Below are 15259 nucleotides of genomic sequence, written 5' to 3'. Positions count from 1 at the left end.
GAGATGGCTTTGAAGTGGCGTTCGGAATTAATGCTGGCATATGTAAATGTTTCTTGTGCCACGGAAAAGCTGGCTATAAATGATGCATGAGGTCCAGCGAGAGAGAGGCTTGCTTTGTTTACACACACCCATTGGGCCTCGTTATGCCAGGAGCAGGCAGGGGAGGCTGCACAGACTGTGTAGCTGCTGCCCGGCTCTACGCGAGCGTTTCACAGGAGTTAACAAGGCGTCTTCAGCGCATCCCAAATTTCCTCCCGTCAGAAAGGTTTAAGCAGCCCATCAAGGCTGCTGCTGTCTCTGTGCTCAGTGCTTTCCCCGGGTCCCCCAGATGATGAGGAGGACACATCCTGCACTGTAAATCATCGAGGTCCTGACCTGAATGCCTGCCTCAAGCAAAACCTGCCTCGGGGCAGAGGCACTTAGGGATAACACTGAGTCCCTGCTCACCTGTTCCTGCTCCCACCTGGCTCATCCTCTCAGCACAGGGCTGTGCTCACAGCAGAGCTGGGGAATGTTTCATTTAAGAGGAAAAAAACCTAAAGAAAGAGAAAGAAAGCACAGAACCCACAAGCACAGCTGAGGGAGCAGGAGGAAGTGCATGGGGCAAAAAGGCAGAGGAATGTAAGATTCCTCAACCCTGTCTCCACCAAAGGCTTTTGATGATGGCCTTTCCACTGCTGGATGTGTCCCAGAAAGGCCAAGTTCAGCCCTGTGCCCTGGGGGGATGTATTTTATCCCAAGAAATGTTTCAGAGATGAATTCTTGTGCATCTCTTCTATGAAGCAGGACCCCTCTTGGATCACCCAACAGTGAGGTGGAAAATAGCTCCCTAACATCTTCTAGGAGTTTGTCTCTGCTGTTGGGATTGGAATTCGGCAGGTCATTGCCTTCTTCTGGTTGCTCTCCCAGCAGCCTGGACTGAGCTGGAGACCTTGCACAGTCCAGTGGGACCCTATGGAGACGTCCCTCTGGCATGGGCCTGGGACACCTGGAGCAGCATCTCTGAGAGACCTGAGAGACCTTTTGGAGCATAAAAAACCAGGGCACTTGTATGGGGGCAGCTGAGCATCTGTGCAGCTCCATTTCCCTGGAGTGATGAGGCCAATGTTGTAATGGGTGTCTAAGCTGATAAGGCCAGAAACCATCACAAAGTGGGTGGCAAAACCAGTGGCTGCTTGTTTTGAGCGAGTGACTGTACCTGGAGCACAATGTGGAGCCCTTGGCAGAACCTGACATGCAATAGGTTTGTTGTTCACTCACTCTGGGACTGAACGGGAGTCAGGCTGAATGGCTTCATCCTGACAAGCACTTCCTCTTCTTGGCTGCTTCCCTTTAGGCCTGACCAGGAGCAGCCTCCAGACCCCTGGCCCCCGTCAGATAGCTGGGGGAGTGTGTGTGGGGCAGCTGCCTGGGCACTTCTTTGCTCCTCCAGTGCTGCTGCCAAGAAAAGAAGCTGAAAATCACCAAGTGTGTCATGTTTTCCCTGCCGAGTTTATGAAATCGCTTGCTCATCAAACACAAAAGGAACAGTTTGCTTTTTAAGTAAAACAAATATAAAATGCTTTCCTCTTCATTGCTGTCCAAAAGGCTGCCTGGTTCCCTCAGCCTCTGCGCTTGCCAAGGCCACCAGGCTTCACAGGTGGGGACTCTCTGAGCCCACATTTCCCACCCCATCCACCCACAGACAAGGGCCCTGCAGATTCCATATCCCTGCTCCTGTGGACATGAGCACGGGGCAGTTCCTGGGCAGGAGACACCAAGTGCTGGAACTGTTGGAAGCCTGGCCCCCATCCATGGCACGCTCCCCTGCCAGCCCTCCGGACAAACTCCCTGTCACAGGTCTGGTCTGGACAAACTCAAGGTGAGGAAGGAGGGAGCCGAGCATGAAGCTGTGACCAAGTGCTGAGAGGATTTTGTATTTTCCTACTTCCAACTGTTTATTTACCAACATGCTGGAGAGCAGCAATCACTTCCTCATGCCTTATCGAGAAGCTCAGCTGTGAAATAACTAAATGAACCATCCCTTTTTATTAGCCTTTGGACTGAGCAGAGGAGCAATAAGTTAATGGCTGACCAGTTTTTGAAGATGCTAAGCACATTACAAGTGCTAAGTATTATTATTTTCCCTCCTATGCTTTATTTTTCCCTCTGAATACTCAGTTTAAATAACCCTTTCAATTACATTATCTGGTTTCATGCATTCTGCTCAGATTAAACGCAGTGCCACTTACAATTCACCCACCTCAGTGGTTTCCAGGTCTCTGCAAGTCTCATCCTAACCTTTGCCTCTCAAGCTTGGGTAGAAACAGCCTTTGTTCTGGGTCCAGAATCTGCCCCAGCTCTGCTTTGGCTTTTTAAACTCCAATGCATCCACATCACTTTCTGTCAGGCACTGCAACCTCTGGTTCCTTGCTCTTGCATGCTGTTTTTCTTTCTTAATAGGGGAACATCTTGCATCCTTTCCCTTTCCTTCCAGCTAAATTAGCTCCCTGGATAAGCTGTCTCCTCCCACTTGCTGGCATCTTGTGATGTTTTGGTTTCTTCTTCTTCTTCTTGAGGGCTTTGTGCTGTGCTTCTAATGCTGATCTCTCTCATCAGACCTGGGATCTCCACCCGTGTATGTCTGTGACTTTGCAGAAAAGTGAGACTGGCTCAGACTTCACTCCAGTGGGTGAATCAATCTCCTGGCAGCTTCAGAGCAGTGATGGATGGATCAGTTCTTCACAGCCACAGGTGGGCTCTTCTGGGTGTGCTGTTCTGCAAAGCCACCCTGGGGCAGGGACTTCTCAGTCACCCCAGCCAGAAGAGCCTCACAACAGTACCCAAAAGCGTTTCACCATCTCAGGTGGTTTCTGGAGCCCCCAGATCTGCTCCAGCACGTCCATCTCTACTTCTCCACTCCTGACAACTGTGCTGGGACACATCTGGTCTTCAGGACCCGAGTGCGAGATGGTGGGAGATCAGAAGCCAGCCCACCCCTCATTTCACTGTCCTCCTCCCTGGCTGCAAGCTCTGCCAGAGAAATACATTTGGAGTGGCCTTACCAGGCACCTGCCCTCCCCAGCATCTGCTGCCAGCCTCCTGGCATGTCATGCCCAGAGCCCTGGTGTCTGCATCTGTCTTTTAGGAGCTGTGATCACCCTGCAAGGCTGGAGGCAGCTGTAGAGCAGCTCGGGGCTTGTCAGCTGTCAGCTCGTGAAGGGTTTGTCATTCTTGGGACTGCTGTGCTTCTGCCTGGGATTTCCCAGGCAGAGATGTCTGTGTGTGCAACCCCTGTGGTGGGTGGGAGTGTTGTTACAGCCAGAATGATCTTAGGATGTAATTGAGATAAGGTTTGTGTGGAGAGGTAATAAGTTGCAGCACCTGAGATGGCTGGGGAAAAAACCCAAAGCACAACTGATTTTGTGTACACAAGCTCTTTGTCAGCCTAAGCGAGCTGGACACATCAGGGATGTTTCAGCTGGATGGTGGCAGATTGTTTGTGCTTGTGGCCACTTTTCCAGGGGGTTGTTGGCTCTGGCACCCCTTGGAGCTACTCTCAAGAGCTGCTCTGCTGCCACTCTTCCAAATCTTACTGAAACACAAATCCCCGGTGGGGCAGGAGGGCACTTTTGGGACAAGCAGACTTTAAGCTCCAGCCTCAGGGAATGGAAACCTTTGTGTCTTGGCTCCAAATGTGGTGGGAAAAGATTAATTAATTTAGCTGCATCACATGAAAAGTGCCAGTGTTTACTTGTGAGACCACAGAGGAGCTTTTGCAGTGCCCAGAGAGGCCTCCCATGTCTGGATGGGCTAGGAGCTCTTGATTGCAAGGCAGGAGATGCCCAAGGAGAGCTCTGCTGCATAAAAGCAATGCTTTTATGAGAGAGAGGAACAGATTTAAGAGGCCCCCAGCAGAGACAGGCTGCAAGCACCACACACAAACTGAGGCATTCCATCACATTTCTGCAGATCAGGTCAAGCCAGCCAGGGGCTTCTGCAAGGATGGAGGAGTCTGTCAAGGCTGCATGCTGTGGTGGCATGAGCCAGACTGGAGGGCTGCTAGGAAAGCAAGCGAGTTGGATGTTGTGTGTGGGGCTGATTGCTTCCTTTCACAGCTGAAAACACGGAGGAATATGACAGACCCAGAGCAGAGCCCAGGAGATGAGCAAGACAATGCTGGGGACAACACTCACAGATCTTAATGGATGAGACAAACCAGGAGAGAAGAGCTCATTAGGAAAGGGCATTGCATGGTGAAGGGAGGACAGGATGTAAGCCGTGTGAAAGCTGATAAAAGACAGAAATGGAAATCTTCTCGTCCCAAAGAAAGCAAGGATGGAGTACATTAATGAGCTCTTTAATGGCAAGGCAAGTAAAGGTGAGCAGCAAATGGCTATTGCCAGACAGCTGAGCTGAGTGTGAAAAAACAGATGTAGGTGGGATGTGAGAAGCGATCCAGCTCGTACAGGAACAACAGCACAACCCTGTGATTAACATTCCCACTGAATTATTGAAAAGGCACACACACAAACTTGGAGACTTGGCAGGCTCCTCTGGTTACTCTGCAGGGACAGGGAGGTTGCAGAGGGATGGGTACAGGCATGTTCACATCCAATTTGAACCAAAAGAAAGGGCAGCAAAACAAAACTGAAAACTGGCCTCCTGCTGGGCTACTCCCCATGTGATGAAAATCCACATCCCTGGTCCTTCTGTGTCTTCTCATCCCTTGTACAGAGTAAACTTAGTCCAGAAAACTGGCTGCACTCTGGGTCAGATGGTTTCCCTCCATTAAGTTCTGGGCGGGGAGAAGGTGGGACTGAGCAAAACTCTCAAGGCAGCATTTGTATAATCTCTACCACCGTTCTGGTGGTGCTGGTGAGCTGGCTGAGAGGGGTAAAACAGAAGCTGTGACACAGAGGAGATATGAAAACTTGGAGCCTAAGGAAATTCAGGTGAAGCCAAAGTCACTGCTCCAAGCCAAAGAATTGGTTTGGTTTCTCCAGCAGCACTGGCCATGCCCACCAGCCCCTTCACCTCCTTCAGTGCCTTGGGCACTGCTGGCACCGGGGGCTGGAGGTGAAAGAAATGAATGTGCTATATTCCTCTCTCTGGGGAACAATTTAATCTCAGAACACTTACCCAGAAAAACTGACCCAGGGCTCATGGTGGAAAGCCTCTGGTGAGGAAAAAGGGAGAGAAGAGCTTGAGGAGAGGCTGGGGCACCTCTGAGGTCCACACTTTCCTGACCATGGCAGTGTTGCAGCCATGCTACAAGGCCTGCTCACACACCCATGGCATTTTAGGTAGGATCAGTGCTTTTCCCAAATAAACCCTTCATCCCCTGAAGTCCATCCTCTTCCCTCTCCTCTGCTCTGTGTCCATGTGCATCCACCTGCTCACAGCTCCAAACTTTGGGGGGGGGGGGGGGTGACATTGTCCCAAGGAGGGTGACACTGTCCCCAGAGGGCACTGCAGAGGAGAGGGACACGATGTGCACCGAAGAGGAGCTGAAGCCAAGGTGAACAGGTCCCAAAACGCGCAGCAGGGCTCTGCTGCACCCGCACTGGGTGTTGTTGTTGTTGTTGGTCCTCCCCCTGATGAGCACTCACAGATGCAAATAAATTCTGACTTGGGCTCCCAAATTCCTGCTCTGCTGGCTGTGCTAAAAATAGCCCAACGCAGTGCGTGCTGGCTTCAATCACCCCGATCGATCCGCGCTCCTGGGGCCGGTCCAGCCGCATCCCCCGCAGCGCATCCCCCGCTGCCTCCCCGGAGCCCGCCTCGCCAAAAGGGTTTGTGAGATGGAGCCACTTCCACCGCACTGTCCTCCACCCCTGCTGACCCCCTTCTCCTGCAGGCGAGGTGATTTATTGCTCCACAGCCTGTCAGGCAGCCGGAGCCTGGCCAGGGCGGTGTGTGGCGGCTCCCGGGGTCTGCAGAGCCGCGTCCAACGCCGGGAGGAGTTTGGGGCTCTCGGGCAACCGAGCTTTGGGTTTGCCAAGACCCTGGTTCAGGGAAGGACTGACCTCAAAAATGGGCAGAGGGGAGCACTTGGAGGGTAGTTGGCTGAACTTCCTGGGAATGAGGGAACTCAGGGCTCAGGGCTCTGCTCTGCCTCTGGTTCTCCAGCAGCCCTGGGCATCTCCCAGGTGTTGATGCATGGGCTCATCCATAGGTACCAATGGGGTTGGGAGAAGGACAACTCCCTGGCAGTCCTAGGAAAGGTGCCAGCAGCCAGGAGGCACTGCAGGGCACCAGTATGATTTGAGCAGAGACAGGGAAGTCTGCTGTCTGATCAGGGTGGCGCATGGGAGCACCTTCCCTTCTTAGGGCCCCCGTGCACCCTCCCAGACCCCTCCCGTGGGATCTGCACCTGGTTTCATGGCAAACTCAGCTGAAGCCATCAGGAGACTCTAATGCTGGGCAGGGAGGGTGGCAGTTCACACCTCCAATACCCACCAGCTCTGGAGAAGGAGGCAGCCCCCAGCTCCCCTCTTAGTGCTTTGCTGCATCAAGGAGGCAGCTGGGCAGGCACTGCCACCACTGCCATCCCGTGCTGCTCCACGTTTCTGTGAACGTGGCCCTTCCCACAGGCCATGCTTTGAAACAGATGGACACAGCCGGTGTGCACACCAGGGCTGGCAGGTGCCCTCAGGAATCCTGGCCTTAAATGGTGCATGCCTATACTAAGGGATGTTTCTGTCCTAATTTACAGGGTTTTAAATAACATCCAGGCTCTAGATGCCACACAGGCTTTGTAACACATGGCAGGGTCGTTTGCTGACTCTGGGCCAGAGTGAGGATTGAGCCATGGGTAATGTGGGCTTGGATTTACTCTCCAACAGCTTCTAGCTGTCCTTGCTGGGGTGCTGGGGGAGGGATCAAAGGAAGGATTTTTAGTGCTGCCTTGGTTTTGCCCTTGAAGACAGGTTGTTGAGACAGCAGCAGTTTTGTGGACACAGAAAGGGCATCAGTAGAATGCATTTCCACATGGCCCCAGGGCTATGATTACTGTATTTTTTTTTCCCTAGCCTCCCCACCTCTTCACTCCAATACACCTTTCCTGTGCCCTCTCCTTTCTGCTTGGTGGGAAGCTCTCTTCCTTTGGATGAGTTTGGGGCAGCAGGAGCAGCCTGGCTGGACGAGGTATCACTTCTCTTTGCAGAAGCAGCTTGAGAGCTTTGGTGACTGACCAGGAGACAAAACAAAGAACAAAACACCCAGCAGGTCACAGGTGATGAAATCCCCACTCCATCCTCAGAGGGGTCTGTAAACCAGCTGCCTTGGAGGGATGGAAGATGCCGTGGGCAGGGATCTCCAGACCTGTGCAGAGCCAGCCCTGGAGCTCATCCATGGAGTGGTAGCCCTGGGGACAGTGGGACCTCCTCCCTTTTCTTGTCTTTTTTTCACAGCTCACTTTATGGCATCTCCTGCCAAGGGATGTGGACCATGGCTGCCAGGACTGCACCTTGTTTTGGAGCGAGGGCAAGGGGCTGGAAGGTGCTCAGCAGTCCAGGAGCCATCTGGAGACCTGTGGTGAGGCCCCACCTCCCAATGGGGTACTGGGTGATGCCTTAAGAGATGCCTTGGAGATAGAGGGGCCTAGACTTTTTCTAATTCTCCTTTTTTTCCAGTTGCAGGCACCTTGCATGTGGGAAGTGTTTAATTTAGAAAGGCCAGCACTGCTGTATCACATTCCTGTGTCGGTCTCTGTTGGTTTATGACCAGTGAAATCCTGGTGTGAAAACAGAATCAGGCTTTGATTTCATCTGCCCCTGCTGTTTTACGCCACTAACAACTTTGCATTTCGATAGCAGCTTTTATTCTAGGAGCTAAATGGGCTTCACAGACAGCCAATTAATTAATTGAGCCTCCCCAGCCAGCCTGTGCCCTCAATGCCACAAGGAAGCATTTGCAGAGGAGGAAACAGAGGCAGAGGAGCAAAATGAGTGGTCCCAGCTAAAGAGTGAGCTGGCTGCTGCCTCCACAGCAAGGAGGATCCACACTGCACTGGCTGGGCCATTGCTGCCAGACCATGGATGGTCCTGATGCCATTTCCAAACTGGTGTGGGAATAGTCTCAGTGCAGAGATCAGCTGAGGAAGTTCTTTGGGTGTCTGTCAGTGACTAATAATGCTGGAGCATCTGAGCCCAAATTAATGAGCTGCCATCCCTTTGGACCACCCCAGCCTCTTGATAAGGAATCCTGTGAGATCATGAAACAGTGTCAGGAGGCCCCACTACTGTTTCCATCATCCATGCTTGCTGACCAACTCTTATTTCTCTTGGATGGGAACTTGAGCAACCTGATTTAGTGGGTGGCATCCTCACCCATGGCTGGGGAGTTGGAACTAAATGCTGATGACTTTTTATTTTATAGTCGTAGCTGATTTTTAAGGTCCCTTCCAACCCAAACCACTCCTATGAGGAGGCACTCAGGGTTTGCAAGGAAAGGCTGTTTCAGCTGAAGGGCTTGCTTTGGTCCAGGTGCTAGAGCTGAGATCTGGGGAGGGACCTGCCACGATGACACTAAACTAAAGAGGGGTGACTCTCAACTCCCCCCTCCAGGTCCTGTTCACTGCCTGGTTAGCAAGACACAGCCCTGGGAAAGCTGTGTGCTGTGGGCAGGATCTGGGGCACCTGGAGGAGGTGGAGGAATGTGCCTTTGCTCAGACTGAATGCATTCCTGGAGAAATTACCTGCCTTTTATTATGAAATCCTGCTAATGGTTTGTTGTCTGCACAAATAACCACGGGGAATGAACTCGTGCACTTCCCAGCCTGCTCTGTGTCTTCCTGGCTCAGCTCCTTTCTGAACAAACATAACCTTTCGCAAGAATACCTGTCAAAATCGCTTTGAAATATTGAAATAACAGGATGGGATATGGTTTGCTCCTAGGCCCTAGTGCTCATCCATCAGGACTCAGGGTGTCCATCCAAAGCGACTTGTGAGCAGGATGCAAGGGAAAAAACTCTGGCAAGCAGCAGGGCCTCACAGGGCTGCATTTGGGGAGCTTAGCACCTCACCTCAGTGTGCTGGCTCCCTGCATTCCCACACACTCACCTGGGAGCAGGGCAGCTCTCAGACCCTTATGAAGCCCTCACTTTGGGTTGGTCCTGGGGTAGGTGAAACACAGGGGATTGTGACTCAGCTGGAGCTCATCAGGACAAAACAGTGTCCTTTGGCCACCAGTGTGGCCTGGGAGTACCTTCATGGCCTCCACACCTCCGTTCTCACCTCATGTGAGTATTTTAGAGATGGGGCAAAAAGCTGTGGAGTCTTGGAACAGTGTTGGACACCAATGGCTGAGGGGCACGTGGCTTCCTGGATGGACCCATGGACACAGAGCCTTCACTTTCCCTTCCAGTCTCTGAGTGCCAAGGGCTGGTCAGGGGCTCCCCAGGGTGTCTTAGTATGGGCAAGCTGTAAATGCTGACTGTCTTTTACCTCAAAAGTAAAATCACCCCTCCATTCTTTCCTTCTCTGCAGAGCAGCAAGAGGAATTGTGCTCTAACTCATCACTGGACCCTGCCTTGAAAGTGGGGGGATAATCCACCCCTTGGTGGCTGGTCCCAAGGGCCACCACTGCCCAGACATATCTGTTTAGGGGCAGAGACCAATACTTTTTGATTTGCAGGAGAAATCCCACTGCATGGTGACACCTGCTTAGCCAAGAGCCCTTCACTTCTCATCCCCTTCCCAGTTCCTGGTGGTGATGGTCTCCCACCTGGAAGAAGGTGAGGGATTCTATTTTCCTGGGTATGAGCCTTTTTTCTTCAATGCACTTGGAAGTGATGAGAACTTGGACACAGACAATTGGTGGAAGAAATCGAAACAAACACTTGGAAATCCAAACACTCCCCCCTTCAAAAGATATCCCATCAACCAGCCAACCAACAAAAAAGTCCTTCAAATAAAACTCCATCTCTTTCTCTAAAATCCATGATTAAAACCTGGTACAAACAGGTGAATATAGATATATATATATATTTTTTTTTTAGTAGATGTAGTATTGTTTTTTTTCTCCTCTCTCTTTCTCATTATACAGCAAACATTGCAAATATAGAAATTTTCTCTGTACAATTAACGACTTCGGTTTACAATGCAATGTGTGGTAAAACCTCTTAGTGAGTGAAAATGTGAACGGGCCTTCAACCGGGTAAAAGTCTAAACTGGAAGACTCCGTTTGCAAAAACAGCCCAAAAGATGGAGCTCCTTCTGGTCTCTTTTTGGTTTTTGTTGCTGTTTTTGTCGCTGTTGATTTTGGAAGGGAAGGAAGGAAGAACACAAACTGTTCACAAAGAATCCACAAAATCACGGAATAGGGACTCATGCAATGCAATATTGGAAAACGCCAAACCTCAGCTCTCTGCCCGCTCTTTCATTTTCATTTTATATTCAATTTTTTCTTTTTTCTTATTTTTTTTAAAAAATCAAAATGAAACAAAACTTTTTTTTTTTCCCACTCCACAGTTCGTTTGTTTTTCAAAGTTTGTGTTCAAATTTGGTGCATGTCTCACCAACGTGAAGACATTTTAATATCTCACTTTATATATTATATAGAATATTTATAGATTTTTCATTATTTGTTCTCTCTTTTATTTTTTTAAATTGATTCTCTCTCCCTTTTTTTTTTTTTAATTTTTATTTTGTTTCAAAGACAGTCTGAATAAAAATAGCTGCTGCGGATTTCTTTTTTGGTCCAGTTAGTGTGTTAAGTCACGAGTTGTGTGAGGACTCAGGACTTTTGCTGGGCAGAGACGCCCTTCCAGTAGTCTAAGATGTCGTGGAGATCCTCGTCTTTGGCAAACTGGACCTTTTTGCGTAGGGCATGGCCGGCTGCCATGTACTCCTCCTCGTCTTTGTGCCGCTTGCGGTTGAGTTTGAAGCGCTCCCAGATGCTGTGTGACGGTTTGCAGGTGTACTCCGGGCTGGAGGTGTAGCTCAGGTTGTGGTACTGAGGAGAGAGCTGGGAGTAGGCCAGGTCTCTGGGGCGAGGACGGGTCAGGGGCTCCAGGATGGAGGGTTTCCTCCCGCCCATGCTGTCGTGCTGCTCCCCTGGGTGCGAGCTGGGGTACGAGTGCCGGTGTTCACTGTACTGGCGGATCTTCTCCGCCTCTGCCCGCAGGATGGCCGCGGCCGGTGTCACAGTGAGGATGGTGTCGGTGGTGGGGGATGTCTTCTCAATGTATTTGGCTTCAGATTTGTGGCCCGATCCCTCGGAGCGGTAGGACCTGGGGCTCCGTATGGAGCCACTGGAAGAGGTGCTGGAGCGTTTGGGGGCCGCCTCCATGCTGTGGTGTCGCTGGAGAGGGTGGTTGTAGCTTTCCTTGTAGACGGGGGAAAGGAATCCGTGCTTGCTGGGGATCTGCTCTGATAAGAGCACCAGCTGAGGCTCCACCGTGGAGACCGCCCCTGACTTCACCCCTTGGAAGGAGGTGGACTCGGATTTCAAGGCATCGATGCAGTTATTGATGATCTGGTTCACCTTGTCCACCTCCTTGGCAATGGTGGAGATCTCAGCCACAGAGCCCTGGGTGTCTGGCGGCAGGGACAGCTCACAGTCTCTCCTCTCAGGCTGCTCACCCGTCCTCACCTCCATGTAGTTGCCCTTGGTGGCCTTGGGGGTCTCGCTGCTCTCAATCAGCTTGTACTGCTCAACCTCACCAGCAGAGGGTAGGTAGGGGATGCGGGTCACTGTCTCCCCACCCAGTATCTGTCCCTGGGACAGCTGGGTGATGCTGGTGGTCTCCATTTCTGGCCCATACTTCAGCTCGATGATGGTCTTCTTCATGCTGCCGGCAGCCTTTTTGTGCTTCTCCTCCTGCTGGCGCCTCTTCCGGAGGCAGTAATACACCACGCCCAGGACAATCACCATGCCAAAGAGACAGCCCAGGATTGTCATGATGTAATGGGTGGCAGTGGAAGGGGTGGGCACTGGCTCCTTGCGGTTGGGTCTGGTGGGGGTGATGGTGACACAGGTGTGGTTGTACTTGGAGTACTGGTGAACAGAGACTACACAGTAGGTGTAATCTCTTTGTGCTACTAGGTTGCTCACGGTGATGTTCTCCTCCTTCTTCCTGAGCTTGGTGATCATGGAGGAGAAGCCGTTTTCGAACTGGGAGAGGATGTACATCTTGCTGAAGGGGTAGGGGATCTGCACGGTGAGGACGGCCGAGTTGTGGTTGAGGTGTTTCACCTGGATGTTGGGGCGCACCTCCGTCTCACCGATGGGCGTGAACAGGGAGAACTGCGGTGTCGTGCCGTCGCCGGAGGAGCACTCCTCCTCGGAGCAGGGGCTTTCGGAGGGCACCGTGGTCACCTGGTACCTGGGAGGGATAAAACGAGGGATCACAGTGTAGGAGCCACCAGTGCAAAGGGAAGAGAGCATGCTCAGAGCATTGCGGTAGCCAGTCCGGCCTTGGCCTAACAAGTAGTAGCCCATGTAGTCGGGCGGGGAGTCGCACTGCATCCGGTCGTAGGTGCGTGTCATGTTAGTGAAAGCCTCCAGCCATTGCAGGAAGCCGAGCAGCTCGCAGGAGCAGTAGAAGGGGTTACTGTAGAGTTCACAGACAGAGAGCTTGTTTAGGCCCCGAAAAGTGTTGCTGTCCAGTCTCTGGATCCTGTTCATGGACAGGTCAATGTTCACTATGTTGGGGCATTCCCAGAAGGCATTGGGGGTGACGGTCTCGATGAGGTTGGCCTGGAGATAGAGGTACTCCAGCTTCCCCAGGCCCCGGAGGATGCCCTCGGTGAGGTTCCTCAGTCGGTTGTAACCCAGCTGCAGCACCTGGAGGTTGAACTGTCCTGAAAAGGCACCGTCCTCGATGTAGGAGATCTCGTTCTTTGTCAGGTTGAGGTATGTCAGGTTGCCGAAGCGGCTGAGCGAGGCGTACTGCACGCTCTTGATCTTGTTGTCGTTCAGCCGCAAGTCCACGATGGTGCTGTTGATCTGCTGGGGGATGGACTCGTAGGGGGGCTGGTTTTGGCTGCAGATGGCCAACCAGACGAAGCCCTTGTCCCCCTCGATGAGCCAGCAGTCTGCCCGCACCCCGCCAGCGTGCAGGAGAGACACGGCCGCCACGTACATGCAGAGGGCTGACGTCACGGCCCACCGGCGACCTGCCATCTGGAAGGGCAGCACGGAGAAGGGGTTCCTGGTCTGCTGGAAGTGGGGAACAGGACAGGGGCTGGGAAGGTGTGGGCTAGTGCTCCTTCGGCAGCTTTGCTTGCCTCTCCCTTCTCCTCATGGCTCGGAGACGGGAGGGAAGCGTCCGTGGAGAAAGCGAACCTCGGCGCCCACGGTACTCGGCAGCCAGCAGCCAGGGGCTGCTACCAAGGTCTTGGTGGCTGAGGCTGGTCCCACATCACCAGGCCTCTGGCATGTCGAGGTGGGAGTCATGAAGTTAAGCGCCTGTGCAGAGGAGTTGTTCAGGCTTAGAGACAAGTCTTCCTCTCATTTTTTATAGTACTTCTCCTCGTTCTCTTTTTGCTGCACATTTTGGTGCTGGTCCCCATCTCCCTGTGCCTCCGTGTGTTCAGCTGTCCCCGCTCGATCCCTCGGCTCACCTGCTCAAAACAAAACACAAGCACAAACTAAGCACAAAGGAAAGACAGTCAGAGGTGTTGGAGATCCATCCAACTCCCCTCTTAGTTAGGCACTCGCCTTCTCATTCTGGCAACCACCTTTCAAGGAGCTTTTGGCTTATTTGGCTGCCACCAGCACTATTTGGCAGCACAAGGGGAGGTGGTCACTGAGCACTGAGGTCACCCTCTGAGCCCTTGTCCAGCATCACTTATTTGGCAGTTGAGAGACCAACGCACATCCAGTGCACTGTTTGTCTGACCTATTTAGGTGTCTACCTGAGGAGGAGAGGAGTGATGCCCCAGAAGTGTCTGTTCCTCTCCGCTGAGAGCAGATGAAGTCTAGACAACTCGCTCTGATGTAGATTTGATGCTGCAGCGTTTTGCTGAGGGGAATCCTGACTGTCTCATGTGCTGGTGTGCGCAGCAGCAGTGCCCACACAAGGGGTGCTGGTTGAGGACACCGTGTCTCTCTGCTTGCACTGCCATGTGGCATCTGGGATACAGCCCAGCATCAGACGCTTGTCCCGTTTCTGGGAACTTGAGCAGTCGTTTCAGGGCACTCTTTGCAAAACCCACTGGTGAGATTGTGAACCACCCAGTGTCCTTGTCCCTGCTGGGGGTTTGATGCCTTTCACCAAGGCCTCTCTCTCCCTCCCAGGTGAAATGATGCAGAGGTGTGGAAAACCAGCACACATTCAGTGGCATAACAAGAGCATTTGCTGAGGATGGGACAAGATCTTCCTTACCCAGCCAGAAACAGCTGTTTGAAGACTAGGAAAAGTCTTCACTAGACACAAATTTGTGGGGCTGCCAGCAGCCTCACTCCACACAAAGAAACTCATTTCTGGCTCACATTTTCCATTTTTTTCCCCTCTAAGTTTTTGACTAAGCATGTATCTCCATTGAGAGATCTTCTTTTTCTGATTTTTTAGGGAAACAGGAAGGAAAAAGGGGAGAGGTGGGAAATGCATGAGCACCAACATGTCCTGGGTCATGTTTTTCCACAAGATATTGAAAGCATCATCTGTGGATATCTCTACTGTCAAACAGAACTCTGGGCTGGTAGGATGGATGCAGTGAGATGTTGGGGCAGAGAAGGAGCTGCCGATAAGTGGACAGAAATCATCATGGCCTATCTAGAAAAATCCTTCTTTAAACATTTTTTTTGGAATGGGAACACTGTTTGTCTCTCTTGTCCAAGGGCAGATTGTAGAACTCAGGGAAGACACCACCTATACTCCTTGGAAACATAGCTGGTAAGAACTGGAGCTTTCTTGGGAAGTTGTAAAGGAGATAGGGCCACATCTTATACCCAAATTGTCTTTCATTAAATCTGAAAAATAGTATAAACCCAGTCTAAATCATTTCACAGTGTTCAGGCTGGAGTGTTCTTGGTACTACATACCTGAAAATCATGTGGGGCTGATTGTTTAGAGGCAGATGCCACTCTGACCCTTGTCCCAAAGAAACCAGGTTCCTTTCCAGCCAGGGAAGGAGATTTCCTTGCAGAGATCCCTGTTTACCATTCAGTTCGTACCTTGGTAAGCAGGGCAGTAATAATAAGCAGTAAAACAGTTTATTTGGTTGGATGGTGAACAATGAGTCTGTTCCCTGGTGACAGTTAGGTTTCTATTACATCAATAACAAGACCTTCTCTCACATGAGCTCTCTGCACATGAGACTTTCCAGCC

At 51.6% G+C, this 15259-nt stretch overlaps 1 protein-coding gene across 5 annotated transcripts in view; it reads right to left on the bottom strand.

Moving 5' to 3' along the window:
* Positions 1-9100: 9100 nt before the first annotated feature.
* Positions 9101-15259, bottom strand: part of ELFN1 (extracellular leucine rich repeat and fibronectin type III domain containing 1) — a 103869-nt gene continuing 97710 nt past the window's right edge. For all 5 annotated transcript variants that reach the window (XM_066198248.1, XM_066198247.1, XM_066198249.1 and 2 more), the window contains one exon: positions 9101-13550. In XM_066198248.1, the coding sequence (XP_066054345.1) occupies positions 10720-13110 (2391 nt within the window). In that variant the 5' untranslated portion in view covers positions 13111-13550 and the 3' untranslated portion in view covers positions 9101-10719. The remainder of the gene's footprint in view (positions 13551-15259) is intronic.

The sequence above is a fragment of the Chamaea fasciata genome, unplaced genomic scaffold (genome assembly GCF_029207755.1).
Source record: "Chamaea fasciata isolate MVZ Bird 193981 ecotype frontalis unplaced genomic scaffold, bChaFas1.0.hap1 SCAF_16, whole genome shotgun sequence".
NCBI classification, from domain to species: Eukaryota; Metazoa; Chordata; class Aves; order Passeriformes; family Sylviidae; genus Chamaea; species Chamaea fasciata.
The sequence above is the reverse complement of the archived record's forward strand: the minus strand, read 5'-3'. Positions and strand labels throughout refer to the sequence as shown.